Here is a 24,164-nt window from a genome sequence, read left to right as displayed (position 1 = left end):
AAAAAAAAAAAAAGGAGTTCCAGGACAGTCCCTGTGGCTAGCTGGGAGCTCACTTGGTGGTATAACTTAGTTTCCTTGATTCTTAGCATACTTACAGTCAACCCCAGACTGATCGTTCTGTTTATCCAAGGATGATGGTACTGTTAACTCAGTGACCATTTCTGTCAGGGTCTTCACATCTGCCTGACTTGGTTATTGAGCTTGCTTCAGAGGTTTAGCCTCTGAGTTGCCGTTGTGGAGTAGCACTTAACGCTGCTTGTGACACTGGCATCCCAGACAGACGCTGGTTGGAGTCCTGGCTGCTCCACTTCTGATCCAGCTCCCTGCTGATGCAGCAGGAAACCAGCTGAGGACAGCCCTGGTGCTGGGGCCCCTGCTCCCATGTGGTTTCAGTCTGGCCCAGCTCTATCCATTGCAGCCATCTGGGGAGTGAACCAGTGGATCAAAGATCGATCTTTCTGTCTCTCCCTCTCCCTCTGTTACTCTGCCTTTCAAATAAATAAGTATTAAAAAAAGTTTTAGCTTCCAGTGATCCAAATATGAGTTGGGCCTATTACCAGAAAGGTACTGTGTCTTTTTTCGTTTTCATCTATGAACAGTGCCACGTTGCCCCACCTAGTAACAGCCTCTTCCATTTTCTGGTAGACACTGAGTTTCCCTAAAAATTTTTGTAAAGGATATTTGATGAATGTGTGATGAATTGTTTGAAGCATAGTACTAAAATCAGTCACATCTTGTCTCTGTAAACTGATGAAGTGTTGGCAAGGGTATTAGAGTCACGTCCTTTTTTTTTTTTTTTTTTTTTATGTATCTATTTGAAAGAGTTACAGAGAGAGAGACAGAGAGAGAGAGAGAGGCCTTCGAACATCTGCTGGTTCACACCCCAGTTGGCTGCAGTGGCTGGAGCTGTGCTGATCTGGAGCCAGGAGTCAAGAACTTCCTCAGGATCTCCCACATGGGTGCAGGGGCCTAAGGACTTGGGCCAACCTCTACTGCTTCCCCAGGCCATAGCAGAGAGCTGGATCGGAAGTGGAGCAGCTGGGAGTCAAACTGGTGCCCATATGGGATGCTGGCACTGCAGGCTGCGGCTTTACCCACTATGCGACTGTGCCGGCCCCACATCCTTTTTTTTTTTTTTTTAAGATTTATTTGAAAGTCAGAATTGTACAGAGAGGCAGATAGAGATAGATAGAGGTCTTCCATCCGCTGGTTCACTCCCCAGATGGCTGCAACAGCCAGAGCTGTGCCGATCCAAAGCCAGGAGCCAGGAGTTTCTTCGGGGTCTCCCATGTGGGTGCAGGGGCCCAAGGACTTGGACATCTTCTATTGCTTTGCCAGGTGATAGCAGAGAGCTGGATGGAAAGAGGAGCAGCCAGACTGGAACTGGCACCCATATGGGATGTCAGCACTGCAGGCGGCAGCTTTACCTGCTACGCCACAGTGCTGGCCCCAGTTTTTTTTTTTTTTTTACAGACAGAGTGGACATGGGGAGAGAGAGAGAGAAAGAGAGAAAGGTCTTCCTTTGCCGTTGGTTCACCCTCCAATGGCCACCGCGGCCGGCGCACTGCGCTGATCCGAAGGCAGGAGCCAGGTGCTTATCCTGGTCTCCCATGGGGTGCAGGGCCCAAGCACTTGGGCCATCCTCCACTGCACTCCCGGGCCATAGCAGAGAGCTGGCTTGGAAGAGGGGCAACCGGGACAGAATCCGGCGCCCCAACCGGGACTAGAACTTGGTGTACCGGCGCTGCTATGTGGAGGATTAGCCTATTGAGCCGCGGCGCTGGCCACCCAGGTTTTTTTTTTTTTTTTTTTTTTAAGATTTATTTTATATGAAAGGTAGAGTTACAGAGAGAGGGGAACGGATCTTTTTTTTTTTTTTCTGTTAACTTTTATTTAGTAAATATAAATTTCCAAAGTACAGTTTATGGGTTACAATGGCTCCCCGCCCCCATAACTTCCCTCCCACTCACATCCCTCCCATCTCCCGCTTCCTCTCCCATTCCATTCACATCAAGATTCATTTTCAATTATCTATATACAGGAGATCGATTTAGTATATATTAAGTAAAGATTTCATCAGTTTGCACCCACACAGAAACACAAAATGTAAAATACTGTTTCAGTACTAATTATAGCATTACTTCACATTGGACAACACATTAAGGACAGATCCCACATGAGGAGTAAGTACACAGTGACTCCTGTTGTTGACTTAACAAATTGACACTCTTGTTTATGGTGTCAGTAATCACCCTAGGCTCTAGTCATGAGTTGCCAAGGCTGTGGAAGCCTTTGAGTTCACCGACTTTGATCTTATTCAGACAGGGTCATAGTCAAAGTGGAAGTTATCTCCTCCCTTCAGAGAAAGGTACCTCCTTCTTTGATGGCCCCGTTCTTTCCACTGGGATCTCACTCGCAGAAGATCTTTTCTTTTTTAATTAATTAATTTATTTGAAAGAGTAACAGAGAGAAATCTCCCATCTCCTGGTTCACTCCCTAAATGGCTTCAATAATCAGCCCTGGGCCAGGCCGAAGCCAGTAGCCAGGAATGTTTTCGGGTACCCCATGTGGGTGCAACAGCCCAGGGACTTGGGCCATCTTCTGCTAGTTTCCCAGGCAGAATAGCAGGGAGCTGAATCAGTGGAGCAGCAAGGACTCTAGCCAATGCCCATATGGGATGTCAGCTCTGCAAGTGGAGGCTTACCTTGCGCCACAGTACCGGCCCAAGAGACAGAGCTTTTCATCCACTGGTTCACTCTCCAAATGGCTGCAACAGCCATGGCGGAGCCAAGCTGAAGCCAGGAGCCAGGGACTCCATCCTGGTCTCCCATGTAGGTGGCAGGGATCTAAGTACTTGAGCCCATCACCTGCTGTCTCCCAGGATGCATTAGCAGGAAGGTGGATTGAAAGCAAAGTAGCCGGGACTTGAACCATCACTGATTATGGAACGCAGGCTTCCCAAGTGTGGCTCATCTGACAAGACCATAACACCTGTCCTTAAGTTTACATTTAAGTGACATTTTCTATATGATGTTATAGTTCTGTAACTCCCCATTAGTTCTTATACCTACCTTAGAGAATTGGTAGTACTGTCTTTTACAGATGAAAAGGGACTGAGAAATTAAGTAGCTGACCCAAGACCATCCAGCTGATACACTGGCAGAACCAGGGTTTGCTCTAAGCTGTGCCTGCCTGGTGCCTGCACCTTAACTACTTACATGTGCTGCCCCTTGGTCTCTAGTGGCCAAGATTCTCCCTGGCTGCCTTTAGCTTAGTTTACATTTGTGAGTACTGAACCACAGGTCAGCAGTATGTTTCACCAGGTTCTTGTATGTTGTATCAGCAGGTTAAGAATTGTGCTGGGCCAAAAGTACTTCTGTGCATTTGCTGGCTACCAGACTTACTGGATCTGTCTTCTAGAAACTTTAAGATGGGGCCAGTGTTGGTGCTGTGGGATAAGCCGCCCCCTGCAGAGCCAGCATCCCATGTAGATGCTGATTGGAATTCCGGCTGGTCCACTTCTTCTTCTTCTTCTTCTTCTTCTTCTTCTTTTTTTTTTTTTTTTTTTTTTTGACAGGCTGAGTGGATAGTGAGAGAGAGAGACAGAGAGAAAGGTCTTCCTTTGCCGTTGGTTCACCCTCCAATGGCCGCCACGGCTGGCACGCTGCGGCCTGCGCACTGCACTGATCTGAAGGCAGGAACCAGGTGCTTCTCCTGGTCTCCCATGGGGTGCAGGGCCCAAGCACTTGGGCCATCCTCCACTGCACTCCCTGGCCACAGCAGAGAGCTGGCCTGGAAGAGGGGCAACCGGGACAGAACCCGGTGTGCTGGCGCCACACGGCGGAGGATTAGCCTGTTGAGCCGTGGTGCTGGCCCCGGCTGGTCCACTTCTAGTCCAGCTCTTTGCTAATGTATTTGGGAAAGCAGTGGAAGATGGTCCAAGTCCTTGGGCCCCTACACCTGTTTGGGAGACCCAGAAGAAGCTCCTGGCTTCTGGCTGTGGCCTGTTCGAGCCGCGGCTGTTGCGGCTATTTGAGGAGTGAACCAGCGGATGGAAGACTCTATTTCTCTCTCTCTCTCTTTCTCTTTGTTCCCCCAACCCACACCTCTGTTTCTAACTTTGCCATACAAATAAATAAAATCTTCAAATAAGAACAAAAAACCTCTCAGGATGTAGGGATTCAGTCCTCATGTCATAGGGTGTATACTAAAATACAAAACACTTAGATCTGTATCTAAATTAATAGTCACGTAGGCATTTATATGGATACTGAGTTAGCACCAGGTGACTTGTGAAGAGAAAGCGTTGTCCTGGGAATTTCATATGGTGAGGAAAGGAGAGAGCATGGCTGTGGAGATGTCACACATAGGCCATGCAGAGTGATGCATGACAGTCTGTTAACTGTGCTCTGAATCCTGGAAAGCTTCAAGGAGCTGGGATGTCTACAAAAGTTAGTTTAAGGTCATTTTGCTAAGTAATCACTGTTTCACTTTGACTTTCTGCCTTGTAAGCATGGTCATCAAGTGTGTTATAGGTAATTGTTATTAACAGCAAAGTTTTTTTTTTTTAATAAATATTTATTTATTTAATTGAAAGTCAGAATTACACAGAGAGGCAGAGAGAGAGAGAGAGAGGTCTTCCATCCACTAGTTCACTCCCTAGATGGCTGCAATGGCCAGAGCTGTGCCGATCCAAAACCAGGAGCCAGGAGCTTCTTCCAGGTCTCCCATGTGGGTGCAAGGGCCCAAGCACTTGGGCCATCTTCTATTGCTTTGCCAGGCGATAGCAGAGAGCTGGATTGGAAGTGGAGCGGCCAGCTTGAACCAGTGCCCATTTGGGAGGCCGGCACTTATGGCCAGGCTGTTAACCTGCTGTGCCATAGAGCTGGCCCCAACAGTAAAGTTTATGGATGCTTTCCTTTTTAATTTTTTTTTTTTGACAGGCAGAGTTAGACAGTGAGAGAGAGAGAGACAGAGAGAAAGATCTTCCTTCTGTTGGTTCACCCCCCAAATGGCCTCTATAGCTGGTGAGCTGCCCTGATCCGAAGCCAGGAGCCAGGTGCTTCTCCTGGTCTCCCATGTGGGTAACAGGGCCCAAGCACTTGGGCCATCCTCCACTGCCTTCCTGGGCCACAGCAGAGAGCTGGCCTGGAAGAGGAGCAACTGGGACAGAATCTGGCGCCCCCACCGGGACTAGAACCTGGGGTGCTGGCGCCGCAGGCGGAGAATTAGCCATTCCTTTTTAAATTTTAATTTTGAAAACTTATTTGAAAGACAGACCAAGACAGAGATCTTCAATCCACTGGTTCACTCCCTTAAGGCCCACAACTGCTGAGGCTTGTCCTGGCTGAAGCCAGGAGCCGAGAATTCCATCCTGGTCTTCCGTGTGGGTGGCAAGGACCCAGATACTTGAGCAGTGTCCTGCTGCCTGCCTTATTGTACATTAGCAGGAAGCTAGACTCAGAAGTAGAGTTGAGGCCGGCGCTGCGGCTCACTAGGCTAATCCTCCGCCTTGTGGCGCCGGCACACCGGGTTCTAGTCCCAGTAGGGGCGCCGGATTGTGTCCCGGTTGCCCCTCTTCCAGGCCAGCTCTCTGCTGTGGCCCGGGAGTGCAGTGGAGGATGGCCCAAGTGCTTGGGCCCTGCACCCGCATGGGAGACCAGGAGAAGCACCTGGCTCCTGCCTTCGGATCAGCGCAGTGCGCCGGCCGCGGTAGCCATTGGAGGGTGAACCAACGGTAAAAGGAAGACCTTTCTCTCTGTCTCTCTCACTGTCCACTCAGCCTGTCCAAAAAAAAAAAAAAAAAAAAAAAGAAGTAGAGTTGAGACTTGAGCCCAGGCACTTTGATTTGGGATGCAGGCATTCCAAGAGGCATCTGAACCTCTGTGCCAAGTGCCTGCCCCAGAGTTTATGAAAAAGTTTATGTTACCATATCTCCTATCCATCACACTAAGGCAGAATATTTCTAAGGCAGAATACATTTTTAGTAGACAGAAAGATAGGTCTTTATAGATTTTAAATACTCAACACATGATGGACATACTTCCAGGTCCTTGAGATCAGATACTGTATTTCCCTGTAGTTAACCATGACGATGGGTGCTATAGAGATGTGCTGACCCTATTGTGACCTCCCTTTGGTATAGAGAAGCCCTGAAGCCCCTGGCTTCATTGTCCACCAAGGCCTGGCAGGTCTGGCTACCTTTCCAGGCAACAAATTGTGGGGCATATGATCTGACCCTTTGGCTCCAGCTTTGGTCCCTGTTAGCAGAGGTACACCTCACCAGGGAACAGTCTTCTTGGGCTGTTATATAATCTGAGCAAGCCAAGGTGAGTGTTGTGGGGACAGGCAGCAGCAACTCTTGAATCTTTACTTGGAGCCTGAGCATGCGCCTGTTAGGAATGATGGGATCACACCTGCCGTGGGTTAACCTTTACACACTCACAGGTAAATGCAGTGTGGGACAGGTGCCTCGGTAGCCCGCAGTTGCGGTTTCCATGTAGTCTGTGGTAAACTGCAGAATTCAGTCAGGGCGTCTGTGCACTCAGCTGTGAGACCTTTTTATCCCCTAAAGGCATCCCCACCCTCTTGTTCCTTAGGGGATTAGAAAGGCTTCACCCCTCTGAGAACTGTGCCTCTCAGATAAGGTGAGGTGACTTCAGGGAACAGGGAAGGAGTCTTGTGTTTTTTTCATTTGTAGTAGGAAGACTTTTTTTTTTTTTTAAGATTTATTTATTTATTTGAAAGGCAGAATTAGAAAGAAACAGAGATAGAGGTCTTCCATCTGCTGGTTTGCTCCCCAGATGGCCGCAATGGCAGGAGGTGGGCCAGTCTGAAGCCAGGAGCCAGAAACTTCCTTCTGGTCTCCCATGTGGGTGCAGGGGCCCAAGGACTTGGGCCGTCTTCCACTGCTTTCCCAGGCCGTGGCAGAGAGCTGGATTGCAAGTAGAGCAGCCTGGAATTGAACTGTTGTCCATATAGGATGCTGGTATTGCAGGCAGTGGCTATGCCACAGGGCTGGCCCCAGGAAGACTTTTTTTTTTTTTTTAAAGGTTTATGTATTTATTTGAAAGTCAGAGTTACGCAGAGAGAAGGAGAGTCAGAGAGAGAGAGGATAGAGAGGAGAGAGGAGAAAGAGGTCTTCCATCTACTGGTTCACTCCCCAATTGGCCACAACAGCTAGAGCTGTGCTGATCCAAAGCCAGGAGCCAGAAGCTTCTTCCTGGTGTCCCATGCGGGTGCAGGGGCCCAAGTACTCGGGCCTTTTTCTGCTGCTTTCCCAGGCTATAGCAGAGAGCTGGATTGGAAGTGGAGCAGCCGAGACTTGAACCTGCACGCATGTGGGATGTTGGCACTGCAGGCGGCGGCTTTACCCACTATGCCACATTGCCCGCCCCAAGGAAGACTCTTTATTTTGCACCAGCGTGGTTGATTGGAGGCCTGGTCTCTGAGCTCTTTTCAGTGTTTCAGATTTCCTCCCTGGTGTCTGCTTTGACCACTTGTCAAAGTATATTTGAATGAGCTAGAGGTGAACATGCCCGCCCTCCCCAGTGAAAAAGCCTGCCAGAAGTCTTGGACTTCTGAGCCAGTGAAGTTTTTTAGGTTGCTAAGAGGCTGGTGGCTTTAGAGTACTTTGATCAGGAAGTTAGTAGTCATCTGTTTAGTGATGTGTGGAACTGAATCCTCAAGTGATTGAAATTGAAGGGAGGTGGCTTGTGTCTAAGATTTCCTAAGGAGTGGCAGTGCCAGAGGTGTGTGTGTGTGTGTTTCTTTCTTTTTTTTTTCAAGAGAGAAGGAAAGACACAGATCTTCCATCTGTTGGTTCACTTCTCAAATGGCTGCAACAGCTGGGGCTGGGCTGGTCGAAGCCAAGAGCCAGGAGCTTCGTCCAGGTCTTCCACATGGGTTCAGGGTCCTAAGTTCTTGGGCCATCCTTCACTGCTTTCCCAGGCTGTTAGCAGGGAGCTGGATCAGAAGTTAAGCAACTGGGACTGGAACCAGTGCCCATATGGACGCTGGTGTTGCAGGCAGCAGATTAACCTACTGTGCTACAACGCTGGCCCCACTGCCAGAGATTAGAGGAGGCCATAGGCTGTTTATTGTGTGTACTCAGAACATGTCTGACCTATGTTTATCCAGTGATGTGATTTCCTCGGGGTGTTATGAGACCTCTGCTATCAGGCGCCTTCCTGATTCAGCACTGTTGCTCTCAACAGCTTGCTCAGCCGGCATCTGGTGGCACCTGATGAGTGTGTGGTATTTTAGCTGGTGGTGGTCACATGTCTCACCTTAGCAAAACAGATGTTTCCATTTCCTGACACTGCCTGAGAATGAGGTTTGAGTCAGAAGTTCTTTAGCGTGACCTGTGTAGAATTATTTGTGAATTTGCTGGATTTCACATTCTGCTTCCTCATTGATTGTTTCAGAATCACCCAGCTGCTCATTTGTGCCAGGAACTTCTTAGTAGGTCAACATTTGAGGCAGAATTCCATTTCTTTTTTTTTTTTTAATATTTATTCATTTATTTGAAAGTCAGAGTTAGAAGGAGAGGCAGAGAGAGAGAGAAGTCTTCCATCACTGGTTCACTTCCCAGTTGGCTGCAACGGCCAGAGCTGTGCCAATCCGAAGCCAGGAGCCGAGAGCTTCCGGGTCTCCCATGCTGCCACAGTGGACCAAGGACTTGGGCCATCTTCTACTGCTTTCTCAGGCTATAGCAGAGAGCTGGGTCAGAAATGGAGCAGCCAGGACTCAAACCAGCGCCCATATGGGATGCCGGCACTGCAGGCGGCGGCTTTAGCCACTATGCCACCGCATTACATTTCACGCACTTTAAAGATCCTTCACTCCTCACAGCACACTTGAGAAGATCAAGCAGAGTTTTATTTCTCTTGTTTTATGGCTGAGAGAAACTCAACTTTCAGGAGATTATGAGTTACCCACTGCCATGTGCTACTGAGTATTGGATTCTGGATGTCAGACCCAGCTCTTTGTAGACCTAAAGACCTTGCCCGTCATGCACAGCCAAGCTGCCTTTCTGTTCTCAAAGGTGGGCTGACTTTCTAGCACTCATGAGCAGTAAATGGGAGCCCAGAAGTGGTTCTTGTAAGCTGGCAATTCCACCGTGCTTGTCCCTACCAACAAGACATCTGAGGCTCCCTGAGGTCCCAGGGCAAGGCAGGAGCAGCCAGGAGTCTGTTTGCTAAAGCAGGAAACGTCACGTCTCCTCTGCATATCCATTTGCTTAATGGGATACGAAACTGGCCCTTGGTTATGTGGTTTACCTTTTTAATTATTATTATTATTATTATTATTATTATTGACAGGCAGAGTGGACAGTGAGAGAGAGAGACAGAGAGAAAGGTCTTCCTTTACCGTTGGTTCACCCTCCAATGGCCGCTGCAGCCGGCGCACTGCAACAGGCGCACCGCGCTGACCTGAAGCCAGGAGCCAGGTGCTTCTCCTGGTCTCCCATGTGGGTGCAGGGTCCAAGGACTTGGGCCATCCTCCACTGCACTCCCGGGCCACAGCAGAGAGCTGGACTGGAAGAGGGGCAACCGGGACAGAATCCGGTGCCCGTGGATTAGCCTAGAGAGCCGTAGCACCAGCCAGTGGTTTAGCACCGGCCAGTGGTAAGAACGGGTTCATCTGCATGTGTAGGGAGTGATTGAGGTCTAATTGTTTTAGGGGAAATACCCACATTTGGACTTTGAACGGTGTGAAAGCAGTAGTGGGGGACAAAGAGAAGACATGCATCTTCAGGCTGCGTTCAGGAGCGGGGCTTCTGCCCTTTGTCAGACTTCCTGATAGTGTCTAAAATGCTCATCCATAGTGTCTAATGAATGCTGTCTCCTGTGGTTGCCAGTGATGCAGAATGAGCTCTGGATTCAGTCTCAGTTTTTTTTGTAACACTCATATAACTTTTAATTTCTTTTAAAAAATATTTATTTGAAAGTCATAGTTAAAGATGGAGAGACAGGGAGAGAGCATCTTTGATTTCCTGGTTCACCCCCACCCCACCCCCGCCCCCGTGGTCAAAATGGCCAGCTCTGGGCCAGGGTGAAGCCAGGAGCCAGAAGCTTCTTCCGTGTCTCTCATGTGGGTGCAGGGGCCCAAGAACTTGGGCCATCCTCCCCTGCTTTTCCCATGCAGGGAGGTGGAGCAGACGTAGAGCAGGGGCCCGCGCTGTGGCTCAGTAGGTTAATCTTCCATCTCGGCGCTGGCATCCCATATAGGCACTGATTCTAGTGCCTATTCTAGGCACTTGGGCCATCTTTTTTTTTTTTTTTTTTCTTTTGGGCCAGGCACATTATCAGGGAATTGGATTGGAAGGACATGAAGCAGTGCCCATACAGGATGCCAGCACCACAGGTGGAGGCTTAGCCTACTATGCCACAGTGCCAGCCCCAAAACCCTTTTTTTTTTTTTTTTTCTGAATGGTGAAAAGCCTTTGGAGCTGTGTAGAGAGAAGAAATAGATCGTGGAATTCAGGAGAGGAAGAGTTTGAGGTTCTTGTATTATTTATTGTAAATAAATATTTAAAGAAATTTTTTCTTTTCTTTTTTAAAGATCTGTTTTCATTTGCTTGAAAGGCAGAGTAAGAGAGAGAGACACAGAGCTCTTCCACTGGTGGGTGCAGGGGCCCAAGCACTTGGGCCGTCATCTGCTGCTTTTCCAGGAACATCGGGGATCTAGATTGGAAGTGAAACAGTTGGAACCTAGACCAGTGTTCCAATATGAGGTGCTGGTGTTGCAGGGAGTGGCTGAACCCGCTGCACCATAATGCCAGCCCCAAGAGATAATACGTAATTTTCTAACTATGGCCGTCCTGAATATCAGTCCAGGTGTGGTTAAGGTGAAATCATAGACAGAGATGTATATATTGAAAGGTATAGGGCAGGCACTGCGGCAAGTAGCAAAGCCGCCTCCTGTAGTGGCGGCATCCCTTATGCATGCTTGTTCCTGTCCTGGGTGCTACACTTCTTCTTTTTGTGCCCCCCTCTCCCCCAAGATTTGTATTATTTTATTTGAAAGGCAGAGTTAGAGAGAAAGGGGTTTAGGGTAGAGAGGACGTTTTTTATCTGCTGGTTCACTCCCCAAATGGCTGCCGTGGTTGGAGTTGGACCAGGCTGAAGCCAGGAGCTTCTTTTGGTCTCCCATGTGGGTACAGGGCCCAAGTACTTGGGCCTTTCTCATCTGCTTTCCCAGGTACATCAGCAGGGAGCTGGATCGAAAGTGGAGCAGGGGATGGGTTGTTGGTGCTGCAGGCGCTTCAGGTGACAGCTTAACCCTTTATGCAACATTGCCGGCCCCTGCTGCACTTTTGGTCCAGCTCCCAGCTCATGGTCTGGGAAAAGCAGCAGAAGATGGCCCAAGTATTTGGGTCCATGCCACCTACATGAGAGACCCAAAAGAAGTTCCTGGTTTCAGCCTGGTCCAGCCCTGGCCTTTGCAGCTAGTTGAGAAGTAAACCAGGAAATTGAAGATTTCTCTATTTCTTGGTGTAACTCTGACTTTCAAATAAATAAATAAATCTTCAGCAGAAAAACACAGCTGATCAGGTGAGCAAGTGGGAATACAGGCCAGTAGAGTAGATTTTATAAAGAGGGTGGCAGTTTCCTGGAGATAGTAGAGAGAGACTTCTCTGCAGTTTGTAATAGCACAGGGCTCGGGGACTTCCTGTTGACTAGTTAATGCCTGAGGGATCTCACTGGGTTTGCTTCCTCCAGTTCTTTGATCCCCTTCCCTTTCCCATCTTTAATTCTTCCATCCCGTTTTCTTTCCAAGAAAAATGAATCACTTTATATAAAAGAAGCGGCCAGTTGGCTAAGCCAACAACACTGAGTCTGTGTAGCTCTCTAGATTCCCTTCTTTGTCACTATAGGTACGTACGGTACTTTTGCACTAGTTGTAGTGTTTAACACAGCTTATTGGCTATGTTGGCTATAACAGGATTGCATTGTGTGTATGTGTGTGTGTGTGTGTGTTTTAAAGATTTATTTATTTATTTGAAAGTCAGAGTTACACAGACAGAAGGAGAGGCAGAGAGAGAGAGGTCTTCCATCCATTGGTTCACTCCCCAAATGGCTGCAGTGTGCCAATCCAAAGCCAGGAGCTTCCTCTAGGTCTCCCACGCGGATGCAGGGGCCCAAGGCTTTGGACCATCTTCTACTGCCTTCCCAGACCATAGCAGAGAGCTAGATTGGAAGTGGAGCAGTGGGGTCTTGAACTGGTGCCCATATGGGATGCTGGCACTGCAGGCGGTGGCCACAGCGCCATTACACCACAGCACCGGCCTCCAGGATTGCATCGTGTACTGTTGTTTGAACAGTCCTATGCTCTGTTGTTAGGCTGTGTGATTTTTTTTTTTCTTTTCAAGATTTCTTTATTTCATTTGAAAGAATAACAGGGGGAGAGTGTGAGTGCAAGAATGCTTCCATCTGCTGACTCACTCCCCAGGTGCCAGCAGCAGCCAGGGCTAGACAAGGCGGAAAGCAGGAGCCGGGGACTTCATCTGGGTTTCCTGTGTGGGTGGCAGGTGCTGCTGCCTCCCCTTCCCACTAACAGAGAAGCTTATGGGAAGCTCGGAGAAGCTGGGACTAGAACTGGCACTCAGATATGGGTGTCCCAGGAGGCAGTTTGTCCCACTACACCCTAATGCCCACCCTGTAATTTTTATTCTATCATCATAATATGGGCATTTATTATTTTGGTACAGATGACTTAATGTTTCTTAAAGTATATTTCCTATGTTGGCATCTTTGAGAATTTTTATTTTGTTTTTGGTGGTGGGGGGAAGCTTCTTGCTAATCTGAGAGGTTGAAGTCTAGAAAAGCTTTATGTTTGATTTGACCCCCAATTTTCTAGGGATGCTACTGGATCCTGCAAAAAAATAAAAAAAGGGCTCAAGTGTAAAGATCAGCCAGACTGTTTGAATATGTAGCTTTTCAGTGAATGAGAAGAATTCTGTTTCTACCATTGCAAGGTAGCCTGAGTGCCACAGCTACTACCTAGCCACTCCCTTGAAAAGTGGTGCTAGGCCACAGGAGTAGGCATGGCCACCTCCCCTGGCACCCCCTGTGTGGGGTCACTGTGCTCACGGAGCCTTTCTGGAGCATTTGTCCGCCACTCTGTTCAGATGGTAATTCCAGCTCACCTTGAGGACCCAGTGTTCTTGCTGCTTAGAGTGGAATAACCATGATCTTTGCTTTGTGGGTAAATCATGTTTGAGTATAGAACTGTCAAAGTAGTGGACAGCAGATTACTTTCTGCTTTTTTTTATTTATTTATTTATTTTTACTGCACATTATTAGTAGTATGCATGAGACCTTTTCCTTCCTCCCTTTTTCCTTTGGGTGTTTTTTACTCAACAAGTATTTATTGAGAACTTGATGTTTTCTGTGTCCTCGGGCTATACCAGTGGAAAACACAGCGGTGGCCTTCCCCCTGGGACCAGAGTTCTGTCACCCTTGGCGGAGGACAGAATTAGGGGCTGGCAGGAAGGAGCAAGGTTGAAGGCAGGAGTGTTTGTGCTGCTAAGAAAATGAAAATGCTGAGGTGCAGCCCCAGGAGAGCCAGCCTTCCTTTTCCCTCTGTATTTTTAAGGGAAGCTGAAGGCCTTGTTGCTTAAGCAACACTACGTTCTCCCAGAGTTACTATGGAAAAGAAAAAAAGCTGCCGATCAGATTGAATCCATGCAGTCTCTCCTATGGGGCATGACAGGTGCAGTGACTGGACACTTACCTAAGCTACTGTGATCTGTGCAGCTGACCACTCCTGTCCTGTCTTTGCCTCACTTCACCTGTAAGCATCATGGGGCCTGCAGTCCTTGGTTCCTGGAGCACGTCCTTAAAGTGGCCATATGTCTATCAACTCTTTAGAGGCTCCGGGACCTTTTATCACACTCCTCCCTCCTCGGGGCAGTGCTCCCATGCCAGCACATGCTTCTCTGCTGCCAGGATACTGAGTGGATAGAGACAGTTCTGAGCGCTCTGATCTCCAGGAGTGCGCAGCACCGCTGTTCCTAAAAGTCTGTAAAGCAAGGTGCACGTAGACAAGCCCTTGAAAGGTCCGTGTTGGTGGGACTCATTCCACAGCTGTCAGGGCGTACTTCAGCCCTTTGGAAGGACACAGAACTTTGTGTCCTTATGGGCAACCTTATGCCATCTCTGAACTGTCCCACTTCTGGCTTTGTTCTTTTTTTTTTCTTTTTTATTTGAGAGGTAGAGTTACAGACAGAGGGAGAGACACAGAGAGAGGTTTTCCATCTGCTGGTCATTCCCCAAATGGCTGCAACAGCCAGAGCTGAGCTGATCTGAAGCCAGGAGCCAGGAGCTTCCTCTGGGTCTCCCACGTGGGGATAGGGACTCAAGGCCACTTAGGCCATCTTCCACGGCTTTCCCAGGCCATAGCGGAGAGCTGGATCAGAAGAAGAGCTGGCCGGCGCCGCGGCTCACTAGGCTAATCCTCCGCCTAGCGGCGCCGGCACACCGGGTTCTAGTCCCGGTCGGGGCGCCGGATTCTGTCCCGGTTGCCCCTCTTCCAGGCCAGCCCTCTGCTGTGGCCAGGGAGTGCAGTGGAGGATGGCCCAGGTGCTTGGGCCCTGCACCCCATGGGAGACCAGGAGAAGCACCTGGCTCCTGGCTCCTGCCATCGGATCAGCGCGGTGTGCCGGCCGCAGCGCGCCGGCCGCGGCGGCCATTGGAGGGTGAACCAACGGCAAAGGAAGACCTTTCTCTCTGTCTCTCTCTCTCACTGTCCACTCTGCCTGTCAAAAAAAAAAAAAGAAGAGCTGCCAGGACATGAACTGGTGCCCGTATGGGGTGCTGGCATTGCAGGTGAAGGCTTTACCTGCTACGTGGTAGCACCAGCCCCGATAGCTGAGTTTTAAAATGAGAAATCAGAGGCAGGCGTTGGGGTGCAATGGATTCAGCCATCACTTGAGCTGCCCACATCCCACACTTTGTTCATTATTGATCCCTTGATCTTGAGGCCCTCTCCCTCTGCCCCCGTCCTGAGTCCCATCTGTGGTTGGGTTCATCCAGGAAGCCTCTCCTCATCTCTCTCCATGTGACAACTGCCCCCTTCACATTTCTGGACTGTGCTGGGCACCATATAGTTCTTTGTGTGATTGTATGATTTGGAGTCAAGGGAAGGTTTTATTTCCTATATATTTTCTTGTTTATTATCTGAGTGTTCTTAGACATCACTAAGTTTCAGTCAGAATACAAGAACAGGGGCCGGCGTTGTTGGCTCATTGGCTTAAGCCACAGCATGTATCACCTGCATCCTCTACTGGAGTGCTGGTTCGAGTCCTGCCTGCCCTGCTTCCAGTCCAACTCCCTGCTAACAGGCATGGGAAAGTAGTAGAGGATGGTCTAAATACGTGGGCCTCTGCATTCACATGGGAGACCCAGAGGAATTTTGGGCTCCTGGCTTTAGCCTGGACCAGTTCCAGCTGTTGTGGCTATTTGGGGAATGAATCAACAGATGGAAGACCTCTTTGTCATTTTTTGTTTGTTTGTTTGTTTTTGAAAGGCGGAGTTACAGAGCAATTGAGCTCGAGATCTTCCATCTGCTGGTTCACTCCCCACGTGGCCACAACAATTGGACAGAGCTGGGCTGATTAGAAGCCGGGCCAATCCAAAGCCAGGAGCCAGGAGCTTCTTCCAGGTCTCCCATGTGAGTGCAGGGGCCTAAGTACTAATGTGCCTGCTTTCCCAGGCACATCGGCAAGGAGCTGGATTGGAAGTGGAGCAGCCAGGGCTCTAACTGGTGCCAATATGGGATGCCAGTGGCGCAGGCGGCAGCTTTACCCACTATGCCATGGTGCTGGTCCAGTCTGTCTTTCAAATAAATCTTGTTTAAAAAATATGCAAGTACAGAGTTGGTCATTCAGCCTAGCAGTTAAGATGCCAGTTAAAACACCTGTATTTCACGTCAGTGTCTGGGTTTGATTTTTATGGCATACTCACCAGATAGTAGGCATTGTACTCTCCATGTTCTCATTTAACTTCCTGTAATTAATCCCATCGTGTAGATGCTGAAACTAAAGATGAGAGAAGGTTCAGAAAGATTGTGTTGAGCAAACTGAATGTTGTTATGTCCCAAAAGATAGGAAGTATAACTAGGTACTAGAAGAAACCCAAGAAGAACATGTACTGGTATGTTACCAGTGAGGTGAGTCTCTGTGACTTTCAGGGACTGTTTCTTACACTTTTCTCCCCTTTGCACCTGCTCCTGGGTAGAGCATGTAGAAAATGCCTGGTAAATGCAGGCTGAGGTAGAGAGAATTCTCTCCTTGATCCAACTTGGTTGGATAGGCCCCAGTGTTGGTAGTTCTGTCTTTGGGTGTTATTAGTTCCTGGTGCTATGTAACACTGTTCATCTGGAGAGTTCCCCAGATGCCCTCACACTGTCAGAGTAGAAGCGTCTTGGGATGGAGGATGCGCTTGTTGTGCTGTGGGCTGTAGTTCCCTGGCTGACGAGGTCTCAGCCCTGCAACAGGCAGTGGGAGTTGCCCAGCAGAGCCCTGAGCAGGCTGGAGACAGTCTGCTTGTTTGGCGACTCACTTGCAGCTGACACAGCCTTGCCATGCCCTTGTGAACGGCTGTCAAGTGGATCTGCTCAGAGCAGCGTGGCACACCCCAGCTTCAGTGCCTCCTGTTCTGGGTCCTCTGTCCAGGCTGACAGGACCAGCTGCCCTCAAGGCACTTGTGCTGATGTAGGAACTCTGCAGGTATGTTGTGTTTTATTGAATCCTTTTACTATTAGATGGTTTTATTTAATCACTTTATTTGAAAGGCAGAGAGATCTTCCATCCACTGGTTCATTTCCCAAATACCTGCAATGACTAGGGATGGGCCTGGTGAAACAGGTTGAGCCTGGAACTGCATCCAGGGCTCTCACAGAGGTGGCAGGGAATCCAAGTACTTGGGCCAGCATCAGCTGCCTCCCTAGATGTGAATTAGCAGGAAGCTGGAATTGGAAGTGGAGCCAAACTCAGGCACTCTGATGTGACTTGGAGGCATTCTAAGCATTGTCATTCATTCATTCATTCATTCATTTAAAAGGCAGAGTTATAGAGAGGCAGAGAGGAAGAGATAGGTAGGTAGGTAGGTAGGTAGGTAGGTAGATAGATAGATAGATAGATATGGGTCTTCCATCCACTGGTTTACTCCCTAAATGGCCAGAGATGCGTCAGTCCTAAGCCAGAAGTCAGGAGCTTCTTCCATGTCTCCCACTTGGGTGCAGGGGCCCAAGGACTTGGGCCATAGCAGAGAGCTGGATCAGAAATGGAGCAGTCAGGACTCGAACCGGCACCCATAGGGATGCCAGCACTGCCGACAACAGCTTTGCCCACTGCGCCACAGTGGCGGCCCCATATTATTTATTTTTAAAGATTTATTTATTAATTTGAAAGATTTACAGAGTGAGGGAGAGACAGAGATATCTTCCACCCACGGGTTTACTCCCCAAGTGTCTACAATGGCCAGGGCAGAGCCACACTGGAGCCAGGAGCTTCATCCCAGGCTCCCATGTGGGTGGCAGAGGCCCAAGCACTTGGGCCATCTTCTGTTGCTTTCCCAAATGTGTTGACAGGGAGCTGAATTGGAAGTGGAGCAGCAGAGACTTGAATGACACCCACATGAGATGCTGGCCCTGCAGGCCACGGCTTTTACTTGCTATGCCACAGTGCTGGTCCCACCCAGCTTCTTTTTAAAAGCCTTTCTGGTGCATTTTGATCGTTTCTCTGAGATGATGAACAACATGGGTGGTGATGAGGATGAGATTTGCCAGAAGTAGATGGAGCAATGATGATTCACAAGACAGCGATGATGGAAGAATGCCGGATCTGAAATAAGGAGTGTAGTCATCACCTGGAATTTGAGAAAGAAAGTGAATTCTCTGCAAAATTTCATAATTGAGAGAGTTCCTGAGTTGATAGCTCTAAAGGCGGATGCTGTATTTGCCTCCTTTAACCCATTTTTCAACCTGTTTGTTTTTTTAAAAGGCTTCACTCAGGGTTGATATTTCCATTGTATGGGGCAGTTTTAAGTCAGCTAAGGCAATGACCTTATGCGTGAACATTTCCCAGACTTCATGAAGCTGTCGAGGTCCTAGATAATTGATACAGCAGTTGTGATAAATAAAAACATTTCACTTAAGTCTCCTTTACTTCTTCTTCATAACATAGATACTGACATGATGGGAAGTGCTCAGCTTAGGGAAAGATAAGTAAATTTTAGGGTTTAGAACATGGAATCAAAAAAGGCTGAAACAAACTGGCTGACACCTTAAACTGATAACCAGCTGTTCCTCTGGTGTATCCTTCAGGAGTGTTCCACTAAAGTTTATTTTTCAAAAAATTCACTTCACATTATTCTATGTAAGTGATCACTTGTCAGTGTTCCAGATGTATCTTAGCTAAAACTAGTGAATGCCCTAACTTAGATGGTTTTTGAAGCCTATACATTTGGTATTGTTTGGCCCTTAAGCTTTTACATCTCTTAGCATAGAGGACAAAGAAAGCTTAAGAGTCTGTACATTTAGACCAGATTTGTATTTGCACTGTCAGTATGGCAAATGAGAGAAAAAATGTTAATACACTATTGGAAAAATTTTTTTTTAATTTCTTTTTTTTTTTTCTGGTTCAGCTTATACCAGGGCTGAAAACCTCAATTTATGTTCATGACAGTGGGATTTTTTTAAATGTCTGCATTCTTTCTAATAAACTGTTGGAAGACTTAAAAAAAATGTTTTGGTGACTATTTTGATATAATTTCAGATGTACAGAAAAGAATTGAAAGATTAGTACAAAGAGCGCTTCTATACCTTTAACCCAGATTCACACCAGCATTTGGCTCCTCTGCTTTGTTGACTGACCGTGTCACCCTAGCATGTGTGCACCTGCTTACACATGCCAGTCTTGTGAACTGGTGATGGTAAGATAGTGCACCCCTGTACTTCTGAACACCTGTTTATTTCCTTAGAACAAGGACATACTTTTATTTCTATAACCACTATACATTTATAAGAAAAAACAGCAAATGTCAATGTAATGCTCATTGTCTAATCTACCATCTGCATTCAGACTTTGTCCATATTCTGATATGGTCTCAGTAGTGGCCGAGCTCTGTTGTAAAGAAAAGCACGGAGTGTCTGTGTTCCCTGGCTGTGCTGGCTCAGGAGAGCAGAACAGGCAGGTGTTTGGAGACGTGTCTGCTATGCATGATGGATCATCAGCTCTTTGTGTCTCAACAGGACAAAAGTGAGGGCAGCAAGAACCACTGGGCAACAATGTCAGCGGAAGTGGAGACCTCCGAGGGGGTAGACGAGCCGGAGGAAAAGAACTTTGGGGAAAATCACATCAGGTGAGCAGTGAGGGCTGGCTGCATCCCATCAGGTGGACCTAGCACTTGGTTTCATCTACTAGTGGCACCCGAGAGTGGTTATGGGTCAGGGCTTGTGGAACTTGGGATACTGGTGGGCTGTGCAGCGATCAAGCGCATACAGCCCCTTGGCTGGCTGGCACTCTATTCATTTGTCCTGTTCCAATGTCTTCACCAGAGGCAGCACAGGTGCCAAGTGATAGAATTCGACAGTTGTTCCCCGCCCCCATCTCTTCCCTTTCCTTTTTGAGACAGGTAGAGGAGACAGGGTTCCCAACTGCTGGCTCACTTTAAGTGCCCACAGTGGCAGGTACTGGGTCATGCTGAAGCTGGAAACCTGGAACTCAATCCAGGTCTCCTACATGGGTAGGGACACCCAGTTACTTGAGCCATTACTTGCTGCCCCCCAGGGTCTACACGTAGTAGTAGAATGCCCACATCCCATATCTGAAATGCCTGGGTTTAAGCCCTGGGCCTGCTTCTGATTCCAGCTTTCTGCTGATGCAGACACGGTGAGGCAAACAGATGGTGGCAAGTAGTTGGGTACCTACCAGCCAACTGCATTTAGTTCCCATCTGCTGGCTGGGAACCAGCAGATGGAGCTGTCTCTGCCTCTCACATCAATAAAAATAGCTGTTCTTTCATCTGGGCTGAGAAAGGGTTATCAGTGGCAAAGCTGGCTCCATTCATGGTGCCTTCCACTGGTGTGAATGTGGAGGCAATTCTGACTGGGGGCCAGAGCCAATTCTCTTTGAGCCTCAGATTACTGGGGACTGTTCTGCATTGTTCTTAGTTTGTTGTAATAACCCTGTCATTGGCAAAGTTCTTTTTTTAATACCTTGAAATAATTGTTGATAATTGCATGTGGGTGATATAAGCTCATCTAAAGCAGCCAGCAGAGGCTGGATTGTGACAGGGCTGAGTCTTCCTTGCTGTAACACATGGGTTTTGTGGACATACACCTGGTCAGGTGCCACTCATGTTTTCTACCTTGTCCATCCTTCAGAAGCACAGCTTTAGCCTGATTTTTTTTTTTTTTTTTTTTTTTTTTGGACAGGCTGAGTGGACAGTGTGAGAGAGAGACAGAGAGAAAGGTCTTCCTTTTGCCATTGGTTCATCCTCCAATGGCCGCCGCAGCCGGCACACTGCGGCCAGCACACTGCGCTGATCCAATGGCAGGAGCCAGGTACTTATCCTGGTCTCCCATGGGGTGCAGTGCAGGGCCCAAGCACTTGGGCCATCCTCCACTGCACTCCCGGGCCACAGCAGAGAGCTGGCCTGGAAGAGGGGCAACCAGGACAGAATCCGGCGCCCCAAACGGGACTAGAACCCGTTGTGCCGGCGCCGCAAGGAGGAGGATTAGCCTAGTGAGCTGCGGCACCGGCCGCCTGATATTTTTTCTACTCCAAAACATTTTTTTTAAAAAGAAACTAATTTAAATGTACATGATGTGACTTTGTTAAATACTATTTTTCTCTGATTCTAACTTCCTGATCTTAATTAACTTCATTTCTGTTGCCATGGAAACCAGCAATGCAGTTAATCAGATGCAAAGGTAGTGAGGTACACACAGAAGCATTCTATAAGTACAGAAACAACACTTACTTCCTGTGTGATTTTGTTCAGCAGCATACCCAAGGACTGTCCCAGCCTTCACAGTCAGTCCCCACCCCTCTTTTCTAAAAAAATTTATTTATTTGAAAGAGTTACAGAGAGGTCTTCCATCCACTGGTTCACTCCACACATGATCGCAACGGCCAGAGCAGAAACCAGGAGCCAGGAGCCAGGAGCTTCTCCCAAGTCTCCCACACAGGTTCAGGGGTCCAAAGACTTGGGCCATCTTCTACTGCCTTCCCAGGCCAATAGCAGAAAGCTGGATCAGAAGTGGAGTAGCCGGGACTTGAACTGACACCCATATGGGATGCCTACAGTGCTGGTGCTTTAACCCGCTGCGTCACTGTGCCACAGTAGCAGCCCCCAATCACAGTCCTTTATGGCTGCAGCATCTGAGCCATTCCCAAAGGCCAGGCTATAGAAGCCAGGAACACTGATGGGAGTAGAGGTGGTTTCTTCAGCCACTAGGTGGCCACAGAGACAAAGCATGATTCAGTGTTTTGGTTTTTTAAAGACTTACTTATTTAAAGGTTTATTTATTTATTTGAGTTACACAGAGAAGGAGAGGCAGAGAGAGAGAGGTCTTCCATTCACTGGTTCACTTCCCAGTTGGCTGCAATGGCCAGAGCTGTGCTGATCCAAAGCCAGGAGCCAGGAACTTTTTCTAGGTCTCCCGTGCAGGTGCAGGGGCCCATGGTCTTGGGCCATCCTCTACTGCTTTCCCAGGCCATGGGAGAGATCTGGATTGGAAGTGCAGCAGCTGGGACTTGAACCAGCGCCCATATGGGATGCCGGCTCTGTGGGTGGTAGCCTTACCTGCTATGCCACAGCACTGGCCCCAACTTATTTATTTGAAAGAGTTACAGAGAGAGGAGAGACAGATCTTCGGTCTGCTGGTTCACTCCCCAAATGGCTGCAATGGCCAGGGCTGGGACCAGGCCAAAGCCAGGAGCTTCATCCAGGTCTCCCACTTGGGTACAGGGGCCTAAGCACTGGGCCATCTTCTGCTGCTTTCCCAGGCCGTTAGCAGGGAGTTGAGTCAGCAGTGGAGCAGCTGGATCTTGAACTGGCCCCCATGTAGGATGCTGGCATTGAATGTGGTGGCTTAAATTGCCATGCCACAACACCGGCCCCCCAGTGGTTCTTTTTTTTTTTTTTTTTTTTTTAAGATAAATTTGAAAGGTAGAGTGGCAGGAGGTTGGGAAGAACAGATCTTCCGTCCATGGGGTCACAGCCCAGATGGTCACAGTGGGCTAAAGCCAGGAGCCTGGCTCTCCTTGTGGGTGATAAGGACTTAGCTGCTCCCCAGGTACACCAGCAGGAAGCTAGGTCCAAAGTGGGGTTGGGACTCAAACTAGCACTCCGATGTGGGATGTGGGTGTTCCAAGTGGTGGTTAACCTGCTGTGCCACAACACCTGCCCCAGTCGAGGTACATGTGCTTTGAGGAGCAGGCCAGTCATCGCATGTCCTTGGGACAGACTGTCTTGTCTGCTCACCCTGCACTCCCCGACAAGGCTGTGCTGTTGGTGCTGGAATGAAGTGTCTGAGCTGCAAGTGGCCACCTTGGGGACTGGCTGGTCTTTCCACCCATAGTTAGGAAGGACTTACTCTTATTTTCTCTGTCACATACTCTCACCTGTATTCCCATCTCCCAACAGAATGGCTGATCTCTCTGAGCTCCTGAAGGAAGGGACCAAGGAAGCACATGACCGGGCAGAAAATACCAAGTTTGTCAAGGACTTCTTGAAAGGCAACATTAAGAAGGAGATATTTAAGGTTTGTGCCGTCAGTCACAGATGCGGGTGGGTTCCAGCCTCACAGGGTCAGGTTGGGGACTTTAGTCCCAAGGAATTGCTCTAAGGGAGCAACTGGGCCATTCTTCATGCTCCATACTTTCTGGGCAGTAAGCTGTGCCTCTCCTCATGGCTTAAGTGGAATGACATAATGACATAAAGGAAACAAAAGCATCCATATCCCAAATAATTCACCATGTTATTCCTGTGACACGAAAGCTTCCTGAGCATGTTAAATAATTCACTGTATTAAAACGAGTCAGGCTTGGGTCTTCAGGAGCTAGATGGTGCGTGTTGCCTGCTCCTTTGTAGCTGTTCAAACACGGTGAGTCTGGGCACTGCTGGCCAACCTGCAGCACATTCCAACAGTGTCTCTCCCTCCCCCCAATAGCTGGCCACCACCGCACTTTACTTCACATATTCAGCCTTGGAGGAAGAAATGGACCGCAATAAGGACCACCCAGCCTTTGCCCCCTTGTACTTCCCCATGGAGCTGCACCGGAAGGAGGCACTGACCAAGGACATGGAGTACTTCTTTGGTGAGAACTGGGAGGAGCAGGTGCAGTGCTCTGAGGCTGCCCAGAAGTACGTAGAGCGGATCCACTACATAGGGCAGAATGAGCCAGAGCTGCTGGTGGCCCATGCGTACACCCGCTACATGGGGGACCTCTCAGGGGGCCAAGTGCTGAAGAAGGTGGCCCAGCGGGCACTGAAGCTCCCCAGCACAGGAGAAGGGACCCAGTTCTACCTGTTTGAGAACGTGGACAATGCCCAGCAGTTCAAGCAGTTCTACCGGGCCAGGATGAATGCTCTGGACCTGAACCTGAAGACCAAAGAGAGGATCGTGGAGGAGGCCAACAAGGCATTTGAATATAATATGCAGGTACTGGTGGGGGCCAGCTCTGGGTGCCCTGGCTGAAGAGGGAGGCTGGACACTGAACAAACCCAGAACTGCCGGGGCGAGATGTGCCATTAGGACAGATGAGCTGCAGTGGCGCAAAAGGCTAGGGAGCCAAGTCGGCCACCCAAAGGCACGAGCCCAGTATGTGTCTCCAGCCCGCTGTGGCAGATGGCTGTGGGCAGGGTTCTGGGAAGGGTGAGGCCCCCAGCCTGTGAAGGGGTCTAGGGCACTGGAGCTGTTCGCCTCCCTCTCAGCATCGCAGATACTGGTCTTGAGGAAGGGAGTTTCCTCCTTTTGACAAAATTGCTTGTTAATTTGAGGGAAGGGCAGAGTCACCACGGAGGGTAAGCACGGTTTATATGTAGCTTTTAGATGGAGTGAAGCCTAGAGAGGCCGACTGTCCCCTGTGCCCCCGGTCAGTCCTCAGGGACAAGGGAAGTGGCTGTGATGGGTGAAGTGCCAGGCTG

The 24,164-nt window shown here is 48.8% G+C and overlaps 1 protein-coding gene across 7 annotated transcripts in view; it reads left to right on the top strand.

The window, feature by feature from the left end:
• The window catches only part of HMOX2 (heme oxygenase 2), a 41,015-nt gene that overhangs the window by 16,011 nt on the left and 840 nt on the right, over positions 1-24,164 (top strand). For 5 of the 7 annotated variants that reach the window (XM_089320623.1, XM_051836135.3, XM_089320622.1 and 2 more), the window contains 3 exon segments: positions 19,261-19,370; positions 22,662-22,779; positions 23,188-23,679. In XM_089320623.1, the coding sequence (XP_089176749.1) occupies positions 19,261-19,370; positions 22,662-22,779; positions 23,188-23,679 (720 nt within the window). 7 annotated transcript variants of the gene reach the window in all.

The sequence above is a fragment of the Oryctolagus cuniculus genome, chromosome 19 (assembly GCF_051225735.1).
Source record: "Oryctolagus cuniculus isolate XC-2025 breed Fujian yellow rabbit chromosome 19, ASM5122573v1, whole genome shotgun sequence".
NCBI classification, from domain to species: domain Eukaryota; kingdom Metazoa; phylum Chordata; class Mammalia; order Lagomorpha; family Leporidae; genus Oryctolagus; species Oryctolagus cuniculus.
The sequence above is the reverse complement of the archived record's forward strand: the minus strand, read 5'-3'. Positions and strand labels throughout refer to the sequence as shown.